Genomic DNA, 23,076 nt, shown 5'->3' on the forward strand with positions numbered 1-23,076 from the left:
AGAGTTCCAGAAAAACATCTATTTCTGCTTTATTGACTATGCCAAAGCCTTTGACTGTGTGGATCACAATAAACTGTGGGAAATTGTGAAAGAGATGGGAAAAGAGGCCTCTAGAGCCCTCGAAACTACATAACCCAGAAGGTTGCGCGCGCAGCTGAGCCAATAAAGGCATTTCCGCGCCTGCGGCTCTCTTTGGGGTGGGACTTCCGGCGTCCTCCTCCTGGCGGCCATTTAGTTTACTTTCCTGTGTGGTGTCGCTCGGGAGCGCGACGTTGGGAGTGAGGTGACTGAATTAAGGCGGTCCAAGAGGCAGCGCACAGAGGCGGGTCTCGAGTTCGGCGACGCCGACCGGGGACGCCCGCGCTAGGCCCCGAACCGCGCCCGCTGTGCCCACTGCCCGCCGCCTCTCCCGCCGCGCGCGCTCCGGCTCTGGCCACAGAGGCCGATGGCGGCGGCGGCGCTGAGGGATCCGCCTCAGGTAAACGCTGGTGCCCGGGGCCCGTCCTGCTCTCACCCCACCAGACGCGAAGGCCTGCTCAGGAGCCTGAAGCCCGGCCCCGGGGTCCAGGCCGGCGAGGCGGTCGTGGGTGCGGCCCTGGGTCTGACAGTGGGACGGAGCGTGGAGAGGCTGACGGCGGGGGCACCTGCCCGCGCCAAGGCTCCGACGTCGGGCATAGGCGAGACGGTCCAGGAAAACTGGCCTGGGTCTGGGGTCTGCAGGAAGACTGGCGTGGGTCTGGTGTCTGCAGGAAAACTGGCGTGGGTCTGCGGTCTGCAGGAAAACTGGCCTGGGTCTAGTGTCTGCAGGGACAGAATGGGGTGAAGTGAAGTCGCTCAGGCGTGTCCGACTCTGCGAACCCGTGCATTGCAGCCTAAGAGGCTCCTCTGTCCATGGGATTTTCCAGACGAGAATCCTGGAGCGGGTTGCCATTTCCTTCTCCACGGGATCTGCCTGACCCAGGGCTCGAACCCAGGTCTCCCGCATTGTAGGCGGACGCTTTACCGCCTGAGCCACCAGGGTGGTAGAGTGACCTTGATCTAGGGTGGTCTACCTGCAGTGGACTGAAGGGGGTGACTGGGTGGGTTCCTGGCCAGGGACTGAGGCAGGTTGGTCGTGGTGTGAACACCGAATGCTAGTCACTAGACCAGTAGTCAGCGACAAGGCCCTGGCCCTTCAGTTTTGCAGGAAAAAAAATTCACCCAAAGAGGGGAAGCCGTGAAACAGAGTATTTATTAGGAGCAGAAAAGAGTACAGTACTTTTTGGATAGACCCACGAGCGGACTCAGGGAGAGTCGTGCTGCGGTGGTTTGAGTCGCTTTTGTGGGGCATTTATTTCCGGTTTCCTTTGGCCAGTCATCTTGCTTTGCTTGGTTTTGAGTTGGTGTTTGGTGTATCTCAGGATTTTCCTGCGTGTAAGCGCATCTTTTAGCCAAGATGAATTCCAGTGAAAAGGCTTATTGGGTAGTGGACCTCACCTACTTTGAGGTGACGCCCCTTCCCTTTCCAAAGAGGCTTTCTGTGCTGACTTCCAAGGAGCCTTTCTGTTCATGTGTAGTGGGGAGGTCTCCTTAACTTCAAGAATGGAAAATATGTGGTTTCTTATGTTTTATGTGGGCAGGGCCCAGCCTCCATCATCCTGCCCCAGACCTACTCAAATGTGAGAGTCATTTGTGGTGTCTAGAACAGATACCACGTGAACCAGGATTCCAAAGAAGGTTGAAAGAGAGAAGGGTTTTGGCTGCTGAGGGGACAGGGGGTGCAAGACAAAAGGGGAAGTAGGTCACGGGCATCTATAATCACATGTGCTTCTGGGTGGCTCAGATTGAAGCAAGAATCAATAAAGGTATAAAAGGGGCCTTCAAAGCAACTTTACCCAAGTGCAGTTGTGGGAGTGCAGCTGTGGGGACTAAAGGTGTGAGAGAGGTACAGTCTACAGAATCATGGGTACATGGAGAGGAAGTGCTAGCTCATGGCCCCAGCGACCTGTTACTGGGGACTGAAGGGTGAAGCCTGAGCCCAGGTTTGGTTGTGTCTGTGAGTCACAACCTGGAGACTCCAGGGGAGCTGATTGACAGAATGGATGGGACCCTACAGGCCAGGACGAAAGCTTGGATGACAGGTCTATGCAGTCCATCCCACCGTTGCTGAGGACTGAACACAGTGAATAACGGGACCCTGAGGGATAAGGTGGGCACCAGTGACACCTAGGTCTGGAATTCTTGTTTGGTGGAGAGCTTTGGAAGAGGACGAGGGTGGGACAGATGTGTGATGAGATGGATCATGGGGTCCTAGAATGTTCATAGCTTGCTCTGTCTCTCTTAGAAGTGCAGTGTGACCTTTGAGGACGTGGCTGTGGACTTCTCCTGGGAGGAGTGGAGACTCCTTGCTGAGGCCCAGAGGAGCGTGTACCTCGATGTGATGCTGGAGAACTATGCACTCATATCCTCACTGGGTAAGACTCTCACAGCCTCCCAGTAACCTGGACTAGGCTCTGTCGCATCTCACCCCCTTTCCCTTTCCCCAGGGGGTGCTCTGTTCTTCCACATGTGGACTGTGCGCACTGCTTGTTTCCCAAGCTTTCTGAGTTGCTGTGATAGCTAGCTAGGACTCTTCTTTCCCCTGCAATACCAACCGCAGTTCCTGTTGTACAGAACGCTGTTAGGAAAAAGATTCCAAGTCAGTAGTATTACAGTAAGCTTAATGGATTCTACCTTACTTGCCCTCTCTCTATCCGGGTCAGTGTGTCTAGATCCTTTTCAACTTTGTGTCCCTTCTTTTATGCTGAGTTGTGCAGCTTGTGGGATCTTAGTTTACTGACCAGGGACTAAGTCAGGGCCCTGGCAGTGAAACCTTGGAGTCCTGGTCACTGGACTGCTAGGGAACTCACTTGATCCCTTCTTTTGAGCTAACATTTCTTTGTGCCTGCTTGTGCTGAACCATGAGCTACTTTTCAGTGTCCTCCAAGGTTGGTAGTGTTTAGATTTGCTTTCTCTTTTTCCCCAGCCTTGTCCAGGTATAAAATTGTATATCTTGATGTGGTGAAGTTTTGACTTGATGTATGAATACAGTATGAAATAATTGTCACAGTGAAATTAGTTAAACATCTGTCACCTCATCAAGTTACATTATTGTTGTTTTCACTGTTGTTGTCCAACATCATTTTTTAATATTTATTTAGCCTGTTCCAGGTCTTGGTTGTGGCACTCAGGATCTTTGCTCTTTGTCGCAGCATGCAGGCTCTTTCTTTGTGTCATTTGTGATCTAATTCCCTGACCAGGGATTGAACCCAGGCCTCCTGCTTTGGGATGGCAGAGTCTTAACCACTGGACCATCAGGGAAGTCCCAGCATCATTGTTAACTGTTGTCACCGTGCTTTATATGACATCCTCAGAAGTCATTAATCTTACAACTGAACATTTGTACCTTTTGACTAACAATCTCCCTATTTTCCATATTCCCCAGCTCCTAGCATTTTACTCTGTTTCTATGATTTTCCCTTATTTAGTTTTTAAAAATTACAACCATAGGGGACAAAGATTGTTTCCTTTAAATCTGTGCCTTCACCAATACTTCTTATCTCTGCTCTTTTTTTCATTTTCTTTTTTCTCCCCCTGCTCTTTTTTGATAGTAGCCATCTTATGAGGTAGATTTCCCTATAGTTCAGATGGTAAAGAATCTCCGTGCAGTGCAGTTTGATCCCTGGGTCGGGAATCCCATGGACTGAGGACCCTGGCGGGCTACAGTCCATAGGGTCACAAAGAGCCGGACACAACTGAGCAGCTACTACTGCGTCTTACCAGGTGTGAGGTGTTATCTCATTGTGGTTTTGATTTACATTTTCCTGATGGTTAGTCAGATAGTTAGTGAGGAGGAATATGTTTTCATGTACCTTTTAGCCATTTCTACATCTTCTTTGATAAAATGTCTATTCAAGTCCTTTGTTTGCTTAAAATAATTTTTTAAATCTTATTTATTTTTAACTCGTGTGTGTGGTTAGTCACTCAGTTGTGTCCAACTCTTTGAGATCCCATGGACTGTAGCCCGCCAGGCTCCTCTATGCATGGGATTCTCCAGGCAAGAATACTGGAGTGGGTTGCCATATCCTTCTCCAGGGAATCTTCCCGACCCCGGGATCAAAACCAGGTCTCCTGCACCACCCGCAGGTTCTTTACCGTTTGAGCTACCAGGGAAGCCTACTTTTAGCTCAATTTTATTATCTTATTTATTTTTGGCGGCACTGGATCTGTGTTGCTGCATGCAGGCAAGTGGAGGCTACTCTCTAGTTGCAGTGCGCAGGTTCTCAGTAGTGGCTTCTCTTCTTGTGGCTCATGGGCTCTAGAGCACAGGCTCATTAGTTGCGGGCTCATGGGCCTAGTTGCCTCAAGCCTTGTGGAATCTTCCTGGACCAAGGATTGAACCCATATCTCCTATAATTGGTAGGCTGATTCTTAACCACTGGACCACCAGGGAAGTTCCTTTGCTCACTTTTTAAACAGATTGTTCTTTTCCTGTTGAATTGTAGAGTACCTTATATATTGAATACTTCAGATATTAAAATATAAATTTCACCAATGAAATCTATCTGATCATGACCTATTTTTGTTGTTGAAGGTTACTGATTCAATTTCCTTATTGGTATTGGTCTATTCAAATTTTCTATTTATGATTAAAAATTGATAGGTTGTATGTTTCCAGGAATATATCTGTTTCTTCTAGATACAGCTGTGTGTAACAGCTCCTAGTAATCTCTTATGATTCTTTGGTCCTGTTTTATTTCTCTGTTAATTTATATGACATAAAGTCTAGACAAAGGTTTGTCAATTTCATTTATCTTTTTATTTATTTATTTATTTTTGGCTCTGCTGGGTCTTTGTGAGTGTGCGGGCTTTTCTCTAGCAGTGGAGAGTAAGGACTACACTCTAATTGCGGTGCTTGGGCTTCTTATTGTGGTGGCTTATCTTGTGGAGCACAGGCTCTGGGGCACAAGGTCTTTAGTAGTTTGTAGCACGTGGGCTTAGCTGTTCCGTGGCATGTGGGATCTACCTGGATCAGAGATTGAACCCATGTCTCCTGCATTGACAGGTAAATTCTTTACCACTAAGCCACTAGGGAAGCCCCTATCTTTGAACAAAACCAGCTCTTAGTATTGTTCATCTTTTTATTATCTTTATAGTTTCTATTTCATTTATTTCTGCTCTGATTTTTTTTTGGCCATGCTGTGCAGCGTGTGGGAACCTTTGTCTTAATTCCCCTTCCAGGGAAGGAACACGCACACCCTGCACTGGAAGCATGAAATCCTAACCATCGCACCTCTAAGGAATTCCCCTTTGCTATCTTCATTTCCTTTGTTTTGATAACTTTGGTCTTAAGTTTTTTTCTAGTTCCTGGAGGTGTAGTTTGATTATTTATTTGAGATCTTTCTTTTTTCTTAATGGTGGCGTTTATTGCTCTAAACTTTTCTCTTAAAACTGCCTTTGCACATTTCATATGTTTTGTTATTATTTTTGTTTTTCTCAAGGTATGTTTCATTTTCCTTTTGATTTTTCCTTTTACTGATTGATTGGCCAGGAGCATATTGTTTAATATTCGTGTGTTTGAATTTTGAAGCTTTCCTCCTATTGCCGGTTTCTAGTGTTATCCATTGTGTTAGGAAAAGTTACTTCATATGGCTTCAGTCTTCTGAAATTTGTTAAGACTTGTTTGACATAATATTTAATCTGTCCTAGAGAATATTCTATATGTACTTGAGAAGAGAGTGTATTCTGCTGTAATAGGATGGAATGTTCTATACACATCTGTTACATCCATTTGGACTGAAGTATTCAATTCAAATAACTTTATCTGGATATCCACCGATGTTGAAAGGGGGATATTGCAGTTCCCTATAAATATCTTGGAAGGAAAGTTAGGACCAACCTAGATAGCATATTAAAAAGCAGAGACATTACTTTGCCAACAAAGGTCTGTCTAGTCAAGGCTGTGGTTTTTCCAGTGGTCATGTATGGATGTGAGAGTTGGACTGTGAAGAAGGCTGAGCGCCGAAGAACTGATGCTTTTGAACTGTGATGTTGGAGAAGACTCTTGAGAGTCCCTTGGACTGCAAGGAGATCCAACCAGTTCATCCTAAAGGAGATCAGTCATGGGTGTTCATTGGAAGGACTGATGCTGAAGCTGAAACATTAAAAAAATTGACATTAAAAAAAAAAAAAAGAAGCTGAAACTCCAATACTTTGGCCACCTCATGTGAGAAGTTGACTCATTGGAAATGACCCTGATGCTGGGAGAGATTGGGGGCAGGAAGAGAAGGGGACGACAGAGGATGAGATGGCTGGATGGCATCACCAACTCAATGGACATGAGTTTGGGTAAACTCCGGGAGTTGGTGATGGACAGGGAGGCCTGGTGTGCTGCAGTTCATGGGGTTGCAAAGAGTCAGACACGACTGAGCGACTGGACTGAACTGAACTGGTAAATATCCTGTTGCTGAGACTTCCCTGGTGGCCCAGTGGTTAAGATTCTGTACTTCCACTTCAGGGAGCGCAGTTCAGACCCTTGTTGGAGAACTAGGATCCTGCCTGCCATGCAGCATCCCACCCCTCGCCCCTGCCCCCCGTGCAATTTTCTCTTGCTGTCTTTTCTGCCTTCAGATCTGGTCATATTTGCTTAGTTTTTAAGTTATGATGTACAAGGTATGATATGTGTGTGTATGTGTGGTTGTAATTATTACATCGAGAAGGAAATGGCAACCCACTCCAGTATTTTCACCTGGAGAATCCAATGGATGGAGGAGCCTGGTGGGCTACAGTCCACGGGGTTGCAAAGAGTCGGACACGACTGAGTGACTTCACTTCACTTCATGATGACTAACTCCTTTATTATTATATAATGACCTTTGTCTCTTGTGACATTTTTTGATTTAAAGTCTATTTTGTCTCACTTAAGTATAGCTTACCCTCTTCTCTTCTGATTTCCATTTGTGTGGAGTATCTCTTTCAATTTCTTCACCTTCAGCCTGTGTGTGTGTCCTTAAAGCTGAAGTTACTCTGTTGTAGGCAGCATAGAGTTGAGTCTTGTTTTGTTTTTTTTTTTTTCTGTTCAACCACTTTATATCATTTGATTGGACCTACTGTTGTCACCTATTATTGCCCCCCTATTTTTCAGGTTTTTTTCTTCCTTTCTTGCTGTCTTTATGATTTTCTGTGGGAATGGACTTTTAAAAATATTTATTTATTTATTTAGCTGTGTTGGGTCTTAGTTGCAGCATGTAGGATCTTCGTTGCATTGGGCAGGATCTTTTGTTGTGGTGCATGGGCTCTATAGTTGTGGTGCATGAACTTAGTTGCTCCGAGGCATATAAGATCTTAGTTCCTTGACCAGGGATCGAACCTGCATCCCTTGCATTGCCAGGCGGATTATTAACCACCTGGGAAGACGCTATGGTAAAATACTTTTATTCTTTTCTCCTGTCTTTTGTGTCTATAGGTTTTTGACTTGTGGTTACCATAGGCTTATATAAAACATCTTAAAACATTCTATTTTATGCTGATAATACTGTAAATTCAATCCCATACAAAATGTCTACTCTTATACTTCCCCTACGCATATATTTTGTTTTTGATGTCACAATTTACATCTTTTTATATTGTGTAACCATCAACAAGTTATTGTTGGTATAGTTGCTTTTAATACTGTTATTCTTTATCTTTTATGGTTGAGTTGAGTAAGGCAGTTTTACAGTATTAGAGTGTTCTGAATTTGACTATATACTTATTTTTACCAGTGTGTTTATGTTTTAATATGTTTTCATGTTACTGTTAGCATATTTTTATTCAGCTTGAAGAAGACTTCATTAGACTTCCTCATTTCTTATAGGATTAGGTCATGTGGTGATGAACTTCCTCAGTTTTCATTTGTCTAAGAATCTTCCTTATTACTGAAGAATAGCATTGCTGGTAAAATACTCTTGGTTTGCAGTGCCCCCACCCCTTCCCCTTTGGCATTTAGAACACATTTCACTGTGACTGTGTGCAGTGTTTTAGCTAAGAAAACCACTTATATTTTTATGGGGGTTCCCTTGTGTGATGACTTTCTTTTTTCTTGCAACTTTCAAAATAATTTGGCATGACTTTGACTTTTATATTAATGTGTCTTGGTGAAGTCCTCTGTGGATTGAATCTGTTTGGGGACTTACAAGCCTCATGTACCTGAATGTCCATTTCTTTTCCCAGATTTGGAAAGTTTTCATTCATTACTTCTTTAAATAAACTTTCTGCCCCGTCTTCATGCTCTCTTCTTTCTAGGGCTACCATTCAGTTTAGTTCAGTTCAGTCACTCAGTAGTGTCCGACTCTTTGCAACCCCATGAACCGCAGCACGCCAGGCCTCCCTGTCCATCACCAACTCTCGGAGTCCACCCAAACCCATGTCCATCGAGTCAGTGATGCCATCCAACCATCTCATCCTCTGTCATCCCCTTCTCCTCCTGCCCTCAACCTTTCCCAGCATCAGGGTCTTTTCAAATGAGTCAGCTCTTCACATCAGATGGCCAAAGTATTGGAGTTTCAGCTTCAACATCAGTCCTTCCAATCAACACCCAGGACTGATCTTCTTTAGGATGGACTGGTTGGATCTCCTTGCAGTCCAAGGGACTCTCAAGAATCTTCTCCAACACCACAGTTCAAAAGCATCAATTCTGCAGCGCTCAGCTTTCTTTATAGTCCAACTCTCACATCCATACATGACCACTGGAAAAACGATAGCCTTGACTAGACAGACTTTTAGACAAAGTAATGTCTCTGCATTTTAATATGCTGTCTAGGTTGGTCATAACTTTCCTTCCAAGGAGTAAGCATCTTTTAATTTCATGGCTGCAATCACCATCTGCAGTGATTTTGGAGCCCAGAAAAATAAAGTCAGCCACTGTTTCCACTGTTTCCCCATCTATTTGCCATGAAGTGATGGGACCAGATGCCATGATCTTAATTTTCTGAATGTTGAGCTTTAAGCCAACTTTTTCAATCTCCTCTTTCACTTCTATCAAGAGATTATTTAGTTCTTCTTCACTTTCTGCCATAAAGGTGGTATCATCTGCATATCTGAGGTTATTGATATTTCTCCTGCCAATCTTGATTCAAGCTTGTGCTTCCTCCAGCCCAGCGTTTCTCATGATGTACTATGCATATAAGTTAAATAAGCAGGGGACAATATACAGGCTCGATGTACTCCTTTTCCTATTTGGAATCAGTCTGTTGTTCCATGTCCAGTTCTAACTGTTGCTTTCTGACCTGCATATAGGTGTCTCAAGAGGCAGGTCAGGTGGTCTGGTATTCCCAACTCTTGAAGAATTCTCCATTATGCAAGTATTATTTTGCTTAACAGTGTCCCATAATTCATGTAGACTTTTTTCTTTACTCTTTTTAGTCGTTTTATCTTTTTTCTTCTTTGACTGGATAAGTTCAAAGACCTACTTTCCATTTCATAATCATTGTTTTGATTGATCAAATTAGCTATTATGCTCTACATTTCATTCATCTTATTCTTCACCATAATTTCTGTTTGGTTCTTTTTCATATTTTTCTGAATCTCTGTTTAAAATCTTATTTTACTTGTATATCATTTTCCTTATTTTGTTGAATTGTCTCTCTGTGTTTTCTCGTAGCTTACTGAGTTTCATTAAAACAATTATTGTGAGACTTAGAGAATGAACTTATGGTTCCTGGGTGGGGAAAATGGGACAAAGGGATAGTTACGAAATTTGGGATCTACTTGTATGCTGCTGTTGCTGCTGCTAAATCACTTCAGTTGTGTCCGACTGTGCGACTCCATAGATGGCAGCTCACCAGGCTCCCCCGTCCCTGGGATTCTCCAGGCAAGAACACTGGAGTGGATTGCCATTTCCTTCTCCAGTGCATGAAAGTGAAAAGTGAAAGTGAAGTCGCTCAGTCGTGTCTGACTCTTAGCGGCCCCCACCAGGCTCCTCTGTCCGGGATTTTCCAGGCAAGAGAACTGGAGTGGGGTGCCATTGCCTTCTCTGCTACTTGTATACAATGCTGTATTTAAAATGGATAACCACAAGGTCTATTTTAGAGCACAGGGAAGTTTGCTCAGTGTTATGTGGCAGCCTGAATGAGAGGGAGCTTAGGGAAGAATAGATACATTGTATATGAATGGCTGAGTCCCTTTGCTCTCCACCTGAAACTGTCACAACATTGTTTATCAGCTATACTGTATACTCCAATATAAAATAAAAAAATTAAAAAAATTATTGTGAGAGACTTCCCTGGCAGGCCAGTAGTTAAGACTTTGTGCTTTCATTGCTGGGGGGATGGGTTCCATCCTTGCTTGGGGAACTAAAAGCCTGCATGCCTTGTGGCTTGGTCAGATTATACTACAAAGCTGCAGTCATCAAGATGGTATGGTATTGGCACAAAAACAGAAATATAGACCAATGGAACAAGATAGAAAGCCCAGAAATAAACCCATGCACTTATCGGTACCTTAATTTTGACAAAGGAGGCAAGAATATACAATGGGGCAGAGACAGTCTCTTCAATAAGTAGTGCTGTGAAAACTGGGCAGCTACATGTAAAAGAATGAAAGTAGAACACTTCCTAATACCATACATAAAGATAAACTCAAAATGGATTAAAGACCTAAATGTAAGACCAGAAAATATAAAACTCTTAGAGGAAAACATAACACTCAATGACATAAAACTAGATCCTCTATGACCCACCTCCTAGAATAATGGAAATAAAAACAAAAGTAAGCAAGTGGGACCTAATTAAACTTAAAAGCTTTTGCACAGCAAAGGAGACTATAAACAAGGTGAAAAGACAGTCTTCAGAGTGGGAGAAAATAATAGCAAATGAAACAACTGACAAAAGATTAATTTCCAAAATATGCAGGCAGCTCATACAATTCAATACCAGAAAACAACCCGATCAACAAAAAGTGGGAAAAATACCTAGTCAGTCATTTCTCTAAAGAAGACATACAGATGGCTAATAACCACATGAAAAGATGCTCAACATCACTGATTAATAGAGAATTGCAAATCAGAACTACAGGGAGACACCACCTCACACTGGGCAGAATGGCCCTCATCGGAAAGTCTACAAACAGTAAATGCTGCAGAGGGTGTGGAGGAAAGGGAGCCCTCTTGCACTGTAGGTGGGAATGTAAACTGAAACAGCCACTATGGAAGACGGTATGGAGATTTCTTAAAAAACTAGGAATAAAACTACCATATGACCCAGCAATCCCACTCTTAGGCATATACCCTGAGGAAACTAAAATTGAAAAAGACACATGTACCCTAATGTTCATGCAGCACTATTTACAATAGCTAGAACATGGAAGCAATCTATATGTCCATCAACAAATGCATGGATAAAGAAGTTGTGGTACATATAGACAATGTACTATTACCCAGACATAAAAAAGCATGCATTTGAGTCATTTCTAATGAGGTGGACGAACCTAGAGACTATTATAAAGAGTAAGGTAAGTCAGAAACAGAAAGATAAATATTGTATACTAACACATATATATGGGATCTAGAAAGATGGTACTGAAGAATTTATTTTCAGGGCAGCAGTGGAGAAACAGACATAGAGAACAGACTTATGGACATGGGGAGAAGGGAGGGGAGGGTAAGATGTATGGAGAGAGTAACATGGAAACTTACATTCCCATATGTAAAATAGGTAGCCAATGAGAATTTTCTGTATGTCTCAGGGAACTCAAACAGGGGCTCAGTATCAACCTAGAGGGGTGGGATGGGGAGCGAGGTGGGAGGGGAAGGTTCAAGAGCCAGGGAACATATGCATACCTATGGCTTATTCATGTTGAGGTTAGACAGAAAACAACAAAACTGTAAAGCAGTTATCCTCCAATTAAAAAATAAATAAATTTTTTAAAGGTTAAAAAAATAAACAATTACTATAAATTTTTTGTTTGACAGCTTGTAGAGCTCCATTTCTTTGGGGCAACTGATTATTGTTCCTTCAAGGGTGTCATGGTTCCCTGATTATTGTGTTTATGTTTCCTGAAGCCTCATGTTGATTAGTACATTTCAGGGAGCAGTCATTTCCTTCAGGCTTTACGTAAGGTTTTGGTGGGCAAGACCCTCACCTCTGTGGGTGTGAGTGTGCTAGCTTGATGGACGGTGGCTGCTGCACCCACAACAAAGCCCAGTGGCTTTGTGTTTGCAGCTCTGTCACCTGAGGTCAGTGTCAGCTCAGACTGCAGGGTCCTCAGTAGCTAAAGCCGTGGGTGTCCACAGTCATGGAGAAGACTGCTAGGGCTCTCCTGATTTCTTTCTCCCATGGGATATGTTTTGACTGAGGGGTTCCCTCTTAATGTGGAGTTTGGCTCTTCGAGGGGGAATGCGTCATAGTGGTGATGGCATTGGTGTCTGATGTGTGGATTCTGTGGAGCAGATATAGATCTGGACTCTAGGATGTGAATAGATGCAAGGCAGAGTATGGGTGCACACAGAGAGACAGTGTCTCGGGGGTCTGAAGAGCCAGCTCGCCCATAGTGGCCATGAATCTGGCGCCTCAGGCATTCAGACATTCAGGTGACAGACGTGGAGTCAGGCTATAGAATATGAGCAGCTGTGGCTCAGGTGGGGCTCAAGAGTTTGGGGTATGTGCAGGAGTTATGGGGATGGCAGCCGTGGTTCTGAAATAAAGCAATGGCTACTTTTGTGGGGACAGGGATGATTCAGCATATTATTTCCTTGCCAGTGCCTCGTGGTGGTGGCTATTAGTTACCTTAGTGTGAGAGCTTCCAGGGCCCTCTGCAGAGCAGGAGCTGAGGTTCACACCTGTAAATACTTGCCTTCCTCTGCTCTGCAAACTGTGGGGTCGGCAAGTGTGGCCAGGCTTGTTGAGTTTCTCTCAGGTAAAAGCTACTGGGATGCTTTGCAGTGCAGGCCATTGGGAATGTGACAGCAGCCGCCATTTGGCTGATGCACTTAGTTCCCACCCTTCATCTTATTTCCGGTCCATCTCCACGTGTCTGTTAAGGTAATATCTTCAGTGATCGTTTTCGTGGTGTTCTTTTACAATTTCCTCTGTGTTGTTGCTGCAGTATCTTAATTGGATTCCTGAGTCTTCCAAGGGCAACTTTTGTTTGCTTTTGTGTATTTTTTGTTGGTGGTGAAGGCTCATGTCCTCTGCTGTTTTGCTGACATCACTCTCCTGGATCTTTTCTTTGCATCTGTTATGTGCTGAGTTGCTTTGTGACGGTACAAGCTGTTCATCTGTCCTGTTTTTCCGTTAGGATTTTTATCCTGCATGTCCTATGTAGTTGCTTAACTAGTGCTTTAGATGTCCCAGGATTGACATGACTCCAGTCATGGTGAGGTGGGCTCAGAGGGGGCCTGGTCCTGGTGAATGGCAGCTGAGGAGAGTATGACATCAGGCTGTGTTCAGATCATAGCAGGAACCTGTCTTTGTTCAACCAGGGTTTAGGTGCCATTTCCAGTGCATGGCCATACTACTTCTATCTTTTCCACTCTTAACACTTGACTGACTTGTCAGTTGTAGTGCTTGTCATTCCTACTGTGACTTTAGCCCAGGGATAATCTGGACTTCCTATTTGGACTCCATATCTCTGGACTTCACTCCTCTCTGGACTCCACATCTCTCCTATTTCTCTCACTACCCTTTCTGTAATACTCACCAACATTGATTGTGCTATGATATGTTCACATTTCCCTGAATTGACTTTGAATAGCAGCTGATGTTGCTGTGGGATTTTAATGAGCTTAGATGACCTTTTCTACCCAGTCTCAGCAGAAAAGCCCTACAGGAAGCCACTGGAAGAGAAGTGAGTTGTAGACCCTGCCTCTCTTCCTTATGTCCTACCCTGTTTTTGTTTTTTTCTCCTGATGAGGTCTCCACTGTTGTGTGACCTTGAGGCTCAGTAATGCACAACAGTTGGTTGTTCTTCCAACTGAATTGAAGTTCTGTTTCTTGAAAAGCATCTTATAGACTCATACCTGGATTAAATAGGTACACGTTAGTGATGAGCTGGACCCTTCTCTATAGTCAATATGTACTTGACCTGCATTTCTTTCTGTTCAGGTTGCTGCTGTGGAACAGAGAATGCAGAGACACCTTCTGAACAGATCACTTCTCTAGAAGTGTCACAGGCTAGGACTCCAAAGGCAGCTTTGTCTTCCCAGAAGATCCACCCCTGTGAGACTTGTGGTCCAGTCTTGAAAAAAGTTTTCCACTTGGCTGAGCACCAGGAAACACAACACACCCAGAAACTGTTGAGGTGCGGAGCATGTGTGAAACAGTTCTGTTTTAGTGCAGATTTTCAGCAGCTCCAGGAACACATGAGAGAGAAAACCCTCAGCAGTCGTGTGGATGAGGCCAAGGCCTTCACGAGCCGCAGACTCCTTGTGTTACAGCAGCCGTTGACCTGCAGGGAGTTTGAAAAGGACTTCCCGACCATTTGGGGACACCTGCAGCAACAGACCGCTCGTACTGTGGAGAAGCCAAACACAGTCACCCAGTGCGAGCCGACTTTACAGAGCAGAAGTCAGCACACCTCAGGAGAATGCAAGAAAGCCCTCAGCCCCAAACACACACTTGTTCAGAATCAGGGTGTCCACACTGGAAGACCTTGTTTTGTGTGCATTGAATGTGGGAAAGCATTCAGGTACAAATCCTCATTTGTTGTGCACCAGAGAGTGCACGCTGGAAAAAACCTTCATGTGTGTGCTGACTGTGGGAAATCCTTTAGGCAAAGCTCAATTCTCTATAAACATCGAAGAATTCATCCTGGGGCAAGGCAATACAAGTGCAGCAAATGTGGGAAATCCTTAAGTCACAAATCTGTCCTCATTTCTCCCCACCCATGGTGCAGTGGAGAAAAGAGTTATGCGTGCAGCGAATGTTCGAAATCTTTTAGCCATAGCTCAGTATTCATTCCACACAGGAGAGTTCAAACTGGAGAAAGGCCTTATAAGTGCAGTGACTGTGTGAAATCTTTTACTTCAATGTCTGCACTCTGTTATCATCAGAGATCCCACACTGGAGAACGACCTTACATATGCAGTGATTGTGGAAAGTCTTTTATCTCTAGCTCTGACCTCCGTTATCATCAGAGAGTTCATTCTGGAGAAAGGCCTCATGAGTGCAGTGAATGTGGGAAATCTTTTATCACTCGTACTGCTCTCCGTTATCATCACAGAGTTCACACTGGAGAAAGGCCTTACGAGTGTAGTGAATGCGGGAAATCCTTTACCCGAAAAAATAACCTAATTATACATTTAAGGGTTCACTCAGGAGAAAGGCCTTATGAGTGTAGTGAGTGTGGGAAATCTTTTACTTTTAGCTCCAGCCTTCGTTATCATCACCGAGTCCACACTGGAGAAAGACCGTATGAGTGCTCTGAATGTGGGAAGTCTTTTAACAATAGGTGGACGCTCATTCGACACCGGAGAATTCACACAGGAGAGAAGCCTTATGTGTGCAATAAATGTGGAAAATCTTTTTCCTGTAGCTCCACCCTCCAGTACCATGAGCGAGGTCACCTTGGGGAAAGGCCTTATGGGTGTGAGGAGTGTGGGAGATCTTTTACTACTAGCTCTGCCCTCCGTTACCATCAGAGAATTCACACAGGAGAAAGGCCTTATGAGTGCAATGAGTGTGGGAAGTCTTTTATCTCTAAGTCTGACCTCCATTATCATCAGAGGGTTCATTCTGGAGAAAGGCCTTATGAGTGCAGTGAATGTGGGAAATCCTTTATCCGAAGGAATAACCTGCTTTTACACCAGAGAGTTCACACGGGAGAAAGGCCTTACAAATGTAGTGAGTGCGGGAAATCTTTTAACAATAGATGGACGCTCATTCAACACCAGAGAGTTCATACAGGAGAAAAGCCTTACGTGTGCAGTGAATGTGGGAAATCATTTACCTCCAGCTCCACGCTGTGTTACCATCAGAGAGTTCACGCAGGAAAAAGGCCTTACGAGTGCAGTGAGTGTGGGAAATCATTTACCTCTAGCTCTACCCTCCGTTACCATCAGAGAGTTCACACAGGAGAAAGGCCTTATGAGTGCGGTGAGTGTGGGAAATCGTTTACTTTTAGTGCCAGCCTCCGTTACCATCACAGAGTACACACTGGAGAAAGGCCTTATGAGTGCAATGAATGTGGGAAATCCTTTAAGGATAGATCACAATTCAATAAACACCAGAGAGCTCACACTGGAGAAAGACCTTATGAGTGTGCTGAATGTGGGAAATCTTTTAGCCAAAAATCTTCCCTCTCAACACACCAGAAAATTCATAATAGAGAACGGTCTTATGAGTGTAGTGCATGTGGGAAGTCTTTCACCTCTGTCTCTGGCCTTGGCTATCATCAGAGAGTTCACAGGGGAGAAAAGCCGTATCAGTGCAACGAGTGTGGGAAGTCCTTTACCAATAGCTCTATACTGATCCGACACCAGAGAGTGCACACAGGAGAGAGACCTTACGTGTGCAGTGAGTGTGGGAAATCCTTTACTAGTAGCGCCACGCTTTCTTACCATCAGAGAGTTCATGCAGGCAAAAGGCCTTATGAGTGCAGCAAATGTGGGAAGTCTTTTACCTCCAGTTCTACCCTCCGTTATCATCAGAGAGTTCATGCAGGAGACAGGCCTTATGAGTGCCGTGAATGCGGGAAATCTTTTATTTCTAGCTCCAAACTCCGTTACCATCAGAGAGTTCACACAGGAGAAAGGCCTTACGTGTGCAGTGAATGTGGGAAATCCTTTAGAGACAGTTCCCAGTTTAGTCAACACCGGAGAGGTCACACCGGGGAAAGACCTTATGAGTGTAGAGAATGTGGGAAGTTTTTTATGCGAAAATCTACCCTTTCTCAACATCAGAGAGTTCACACTAGAGAAAGGCCTTAGATGTTTAGGGAATGTGCAGTTTTCTTATTCAGTGTAAGGACACCAAAGGAAGCTGAGGATTCACCTGTCTGAATTAGCTCCCAGACATCTGCATAGCTATTGATAATCGTGAGGAACGATTCCTCATGATTTTGTGGGAAATGTGTTGCTATGTTTCAGTCTCTAACCTCTCCAGGGTTCTGCCCACATATATGTCACTCCCATCTCTGTGGTCAAAGCCATTTCACATCTAGCACTTGGCAGGTCCACCCAGTGTGCTCAGGGAGACTTACTGTGTCCTCCCATGTTTTAGCCAAGTTAGGAGTCACTTGAGGCCTACGGTGCCAACTTTGACTCCTCCATGACTATCTTGGACATGGACCTGTTCAGTGTCAGCCCAGAAACTATCAGAAGTTCAGCTGGCAGTTTGCAGAGAATAGCAGTAGGGGTGTGTTGATCTCATGTGATCCTAATAATAAGGTTTTCCAGCTTCCAAATGATGAATAAATACTTGCTACAGGTTGCTTTGGCTCATACAATACTCGAGACCTTCTAAGCTCTTAAGTGCTCTTTCATCTTGGACGTTCTATTTACTGTGCAGGTAATTCACAGATTTGTGCTATGTTAGCATAAAGGGGAGAACAGTTTTTAAGGGTCTCAAAGTTTCTGTCTCAGGGGGGGTCGGTATGTTGACAATAGCTTGCCAGTTATGACAAGGTCTGCCTTGCAGCTGCAGCTTCCTAGAAAAGATTGCAGGGATTTCTGGTTTTCACTTGAAGCCTGGAGGCTTTTTTTAGGAGTCTGCCAGGTGACACTGAGAAGCAGGCAGATGTGAGAATCTCAAGCGCTTCTGAGCATAACATTAATTTTTTTCCTTACTAAACAGAGAGATCCCAGGGTGTTTCAGCACTGTGGAGGGGAATCTTCCCCTGGTCTGCAGAGAGCCATGTTCTCTGAGTATTGTAACTGGTTGTAATACCACTGGGTCCATAACTGGTGCAGAAACATTGATTTGTAGGGAGGAGAACTGCAGCCAGCTAGTGTGATGCGTTGCTTCTAAATGTGCAGCCACAACTGTCCATGTAAAAGGATAGTCCCTCTGTGTTGTTCATCTCAAGGGCATTACCACATGGATTGGAAGCAAATTAAAAGGGGGTCTAGTTCCTGGCGGTCGGAGAAGGCAATGGCAACCCACTCCAATACTCTTGCCTGGAAAATCCTATGGATGGAGGAGCTTGGTAGGCTGCAGTCCATGGGGTCGCTAAGAGTTGGACACGACTGAGCGACTTGGCTTTCACTTTTCACACATTGGAGCAGGAAATGGCAACCCACTCCAGTGTTCTTGCCTGGACAGGAACAGGGAGCCTGGTGGGCTTCTGTCTATGGGGTCGCACAGAGTCGGACAAGACTGAAGTGACGCAGCAGCAGCAGCAGCAGTCCCTGGCTGTGGCTCTTGTGACCCAGACAGCATTCCCGTTGACTTTCAGTGGAAGTGTTCTCTATTACTCACCATATTTGTTGGCACTGATGCAAGTTTGACAACCACCCCCGCCCCCCAGGGCATAGAGAGATGATGGAGTGTATGGTTGCCATAGCTCTCTGTCAAAAAGACTGGGCCGTAGGGATCTTTAAGTTGCGCTCTTTTTTAAAGCTATACTAAGGTATAATATCTGTGGCTTTCCTGATGGCTCAGCGGTAAAGAATCTGCATGCAGTGCAGGAAATACAGGAGACCAGGGTTCAACCCCTGGGTTGGGAAGATCCCCTGGAGGAGGAAACAGCAACCCACTAGAGTATCCTTACCTGGAAAATTCCACAGAGAAACCCCGCGGGCTACGGTCTGGGTCACATATGACTGAGCTACAAACACACACAATGTATAATTTACATTTGCTAAACCGAGTGTATTTAAAGTACAACTTGACAAGTTTTGACACAGGTGTGAACCTCTGAGAGAGACTATCACCATAGTCCTGATAGTGACCATATCTGTCATGGTGTATTTACCTCATTTGTTCTATAATCTCCTTGCCTTTCTCACCTTTCCAAGTAACCATTGATTTACTTTCCTTAAAATAGATACCTTGCATTTTCTTGAATTGATATCATTGGAATCATATGCTATTTACCATATTTTTCTTTCCTTTATATATCGTAATTACTTTGAGACTCATCAGTGATGTATAGTGCTTTTTGTTTTTTGACTGACAAAAATATGACATATTTTTCAATATGCCACGGTTAGTTTATCCGTTCTCTTTATGGGTATTTGACTTGTTTCTAGAATTTGACTTCTGAAAATAAAGCTAGTATAAAGATTGCGTTAGTTCTTTGTATGAACATGTGTTTATCTCTTGTCAGTAACTTAGAAGGCAGTGTGTGAGCCACGGCGGCTTTGTTCTTGTTGGCTGCAGTGGATTCCTATTGCAGGCTGAGGGCTTAGTTGCCCCGCCACATGTGGAATCTTGGTTCCCTGACCAGGGCTTTAATCCCAACCCCTGCATTGGAAGGAGGATTCTTAAACTCTGGACCACCAAGGAAGTCCCACAACAGTGTTACTTTTGAAGAAGCTAACATTGTGATCTAAAGTGATTGTGCCTTTTGCATCTTACCAGCAATATATTGAGAATTCCACCTCTCCCATATTCTGAATATTTGGTTTATTGATTGCTTTAATTTTAGCTTTTTTTTTTTTTTTAAGAGGTAAATCACTTTTTTTTGTTTTAAGTGAGTTTCTGTAAGGATTCATGATGAGCAGTTTTCCAGATGTTCATTTCCTATCTATGTATCTTTGTTTAAATGTCTGCTTAAATCTTTTTCTTTGTTGGCCTTTGGCTATTTTCCTTTAACAAATAGGACAATGAAACCACAAAGATGTATATTGGAATTTCACTCATTTTTTAATATTGTGAGTGATTTTGCTTTATGGAGTAACTTTTCAATACTGGCAGAATTTTCTAACCTAAAAAGTTTCTTTTTTTTTTTTTTCAGTGTTCACAGTGCAGTGGATACTTAGACATATGCTTTAAATTTTACCTGCACTGTTAACATATTCTCTATCACATTCTTGATTTTAGTCACTTAAGAATACAATAAAACCTTGCTTTATAGTGCTTATGCTTTTTCTTTGTTCTATCACTATAGAAGTTGGTGGATTGGAGATGTGGACAAGGTTTCATCAGGATGGACTGGTCTTTGCTTTGAGTCCCAAAGCCTGCTTGGGAGGGAATGGAGGTCAGTGGTCAGACTCCTCAAGTCCTCATCCAGGCTACCTGAGTTTAAATTCTGTATCCCTGATCAAGGACCCATAGGCAAACACTCTTCCCCAAGCTCTTTTCCCTTTATGTAAAACGGAGATTAGGGGCTGCCCTGCCACTGGTCCACTAAAAGATGTGAAGAGAGGGGCTGTTCATTCCCACGCAGCTCTCTCTACAGGTGAGATCCTGGTGCCAGGAAACTTTAGCTCCCCCTGATATCCTCAGACCCCTCTATCCCCATGTGCATGCCTTTCGGAAATAAATGGGGCTTCTCATAATGCCCGACCTGGGTCAGCCCGCAGGGACTTACCTGCATCGAGGAGGGGGCTGCTGGTTACCGAGGTCTCAGTGTGGATTTGCCAGTGGGACATAATCTGGGAAGCTTGTGCAAGCTTCCTGAGCCTCATTGGGCCGACTTTGACACCGAGGTGCTAGCTTTGGCCCTGGGAGGATCGATGAGCATAACACGACACTGAGCACGTGCACCAAAATTCCAGGCTTTGGATTTTGAACTTGTTTGTGCCGTTTATTTAAAAAATGTTATATAAAAGATTTTTGTAACTCTCCTTTTCTCAGTTCTCTTATTGTACTTAACTAATTTATTCTTTGTATTAGCTATATCCTTATCTTGTTGCATTTTACAGAGTGCCATGTAATTAATATAAATGCCATGGAAATATACTGTGAACTTTTACTCATTCTATATGTGTTCATGGTTATAGCTTATTTTTCCTGAATCCATGGACTCTTGAGGTTGAGAGCACACTCACCAGTTGATGGATTACCACAGAAGCATTTTGATTCTTTTCCAACTGTACTGGGAGATCGCTTCTTTCTCTTTGCACTAGCTGGTAAATTAATTCTCTTCAGATCCTCTTTAAACAAATTTCATTTATTATGCTGAAATGCTAAATGACCGATTCTATTACAGTATGCCCTGAAAGTCAATGCAAGTTTTGCTTATTTAAAAATAAATTTTTAATCTAAGATGATATAATCAACATAACTGCTTAGAAAGACAGAAAATATACTTATTGCAATCAATATTCATTTGATTGTCCTGGAAAGGTTCCACATAAACTTTTTTAAAAATTAAGTGAAATGTGACTGATAAAAGTATGTGATAAAGTAATAAGTATTATAATGGTAAGTATTCTATATTCAGAGTGTTTTGGAAACATTTTAAATTATCAGTTCAGTTAAGTTGCTCAGTCATGTCCGACTCTTTGCGACCCCATGAATTGCAGCATGCCAGGCCTCCCTGTCCATCACCAACTCCCAGAGTTCACTCAGATACACGTCCATCGAGTCAGTGATGTCATCCAGCCATCTCATCCTCGGTCGTCCCCTTCTCCTCCTGCCCTCAATCCCTCCCAGCATTAAAGTCTTTTCCAACGAGTCAACTCTTGGCATGAGGTGGCCACAGTACTGGAGTTTCAGCTTTAGCATCATTCCTTCCAAAAAAATCCCAGGGTTGATCTCCTTCAGAATGGACTGGTTGGATCTCCTTGCAGTCCAAGGGACTCTCAAGAGTCTTCTCCAACACCACAGTTCAAAAGCATCAATTCTTTGGCGCTCAGCCTTCTTCACAGTCCAACTCTCACATCCATACATGACCACTGGAAAAAGCATAGCCTTGACTAGACAGACCTTAGTCGGCAAAGTAATGTCTCTGCTTTTGAATATACTATCTAGGTTGGTCATAACTTTTCTTCCAAGGAGTAAGTGTCTTTTAATTTCATGGCTGCAGTCACCATCTGCAGTGATTTTGGAGCCCCCAAAATAAAGTCTGACACTGTTTCCACTGTTTCCCCATCTATTTCCCATGAAGTGATGGGAGCAAATGCCATGATCTTCGTTTTCTGAATGTTCAGCTTTAAGCCAACTTTTTCACTCTCCTCTTTCACTTTCATCAAGAGGCTTTTTATTCCTCTTCACTTTCTGCCATAAGGGTGGTATCATCTGCATATCGGAGGTTATTGATATTTCTTCCGGCAATCTTGATTCCTGCTTGTGTTTCTTCCCGTCCAGCGTTTCTCATGATGTACTCTGCGTATAAGTTAAATAACAGGGTAACAATATACAGCCTTGACATGCTCCTTTTCCTATTTGGAACCAGTCTGTTGTTCCATGTCCAGTTCTAACTGTTGCTTCCTCACCTGCATACAGATTTCTCAAGAGGCAGGTCAGGTGGTCTGGTATTCCCATCTCTTTCAGAATTTTCCACAGTTTATTGTCATCCACACAGTCAAAGGCTTTGGCATAGTCAATAAAGCAGAAATAGATGTTTTTCTGGAACTCTCCTGCTTTTTCCATGATCCAGCAGATGTTGGCAACTTGATCTCTGGTTCCTCTGCCTTTTCTAAAACCATCTTGAACATCAGGAAGTTCACGTTTCACGTATTGCTGAAGCCTGGGTTGGAGAATTTTGAGCATTACTTTCCTAGCATGTGAGATGAGTGCAATTGTTTGGAAGTTTGAGCATTCTTTGGCATTGCCTTACTTTGGGATTGGAATGAAAACTGACCTTTTCCAGTCCTGTGGCCACTGCTGAGTTTTCCAAACTTGCTGGCATATTGAGTGCAGAACTTTCACAGCATCATCTTTCAGGATTTGAAATAGCTCAACTGGAATGCCATCACCTCCACTAGCTTTGTTCATAGTGATGCTTTCTAAGGCCCACATTCCAGGATGTCTGACTCTAGCTGAGTGATCATACCATCGTGATTATCTGGGTCGTGAAGATCTGTTTTGTACAGTTCTGAGGGTTCTTGCCACCTCTTCTTAATATCTTCTGCTTCTGTTAGGTCCATACCTTTTCTGTCCTTTATCGAGCCCATCTTTGCATGAAATGTTCCCTTGGTATCTCTAATTTTCTTGAAGAGATCTCTAGTCTTTCCCATTCTGTTGTTTTCCTCTGTTT

At 43.7% G+C, this 23,076-nt stretch overlaps 1 protein-coding gene across 1 annotated transcript; it reads left to right on the forward strand.

Moving 5' to 3' along the window:
* The first annotated feature begins 232 nt into the window (after window positions 1-232).
* LOC120871783 (zinc finger protein 585A-like) lies at window positions 233-20,011 on the forward strand. Its single transcript, XM_040251724.1, has 3 exons — window positions 233-478; window positions 2,324-2,453; window positions 14,097-20,011. The coding sequence occupies exons 1-3, from the start codon at window positions 446-448 to the stop codon at window positions 16,916-16,918; spliced, it is 2,985 nt and encodes a 994-aa protein (XP_040107658.1). The 5' UTR covers window positions 233-445; the 3' UTR covers window positions 16,919-20,011.
* The last annotated feature ends 3,065 nt before the right edge of the window (window positions 20,012-23,076 follow it).

Source organism: Oryx dammah, unplaced genomic scaffold (assembly GCF_014754425.2).
Source record: "Oryx dammah isolate SB20612 unplaced genomic scaffold, SCBI_Odam_1.1 HiC_scaffold_13, whole genome shotgun sequence".
In the NCBI taxonomy this organism is placed as follows: domain Eukaryota; kingdom Metazoa; phylum Chordata; class Mammalia; order Artiodactyla; family Bovidae; genus Oryx; species Oryx dammah.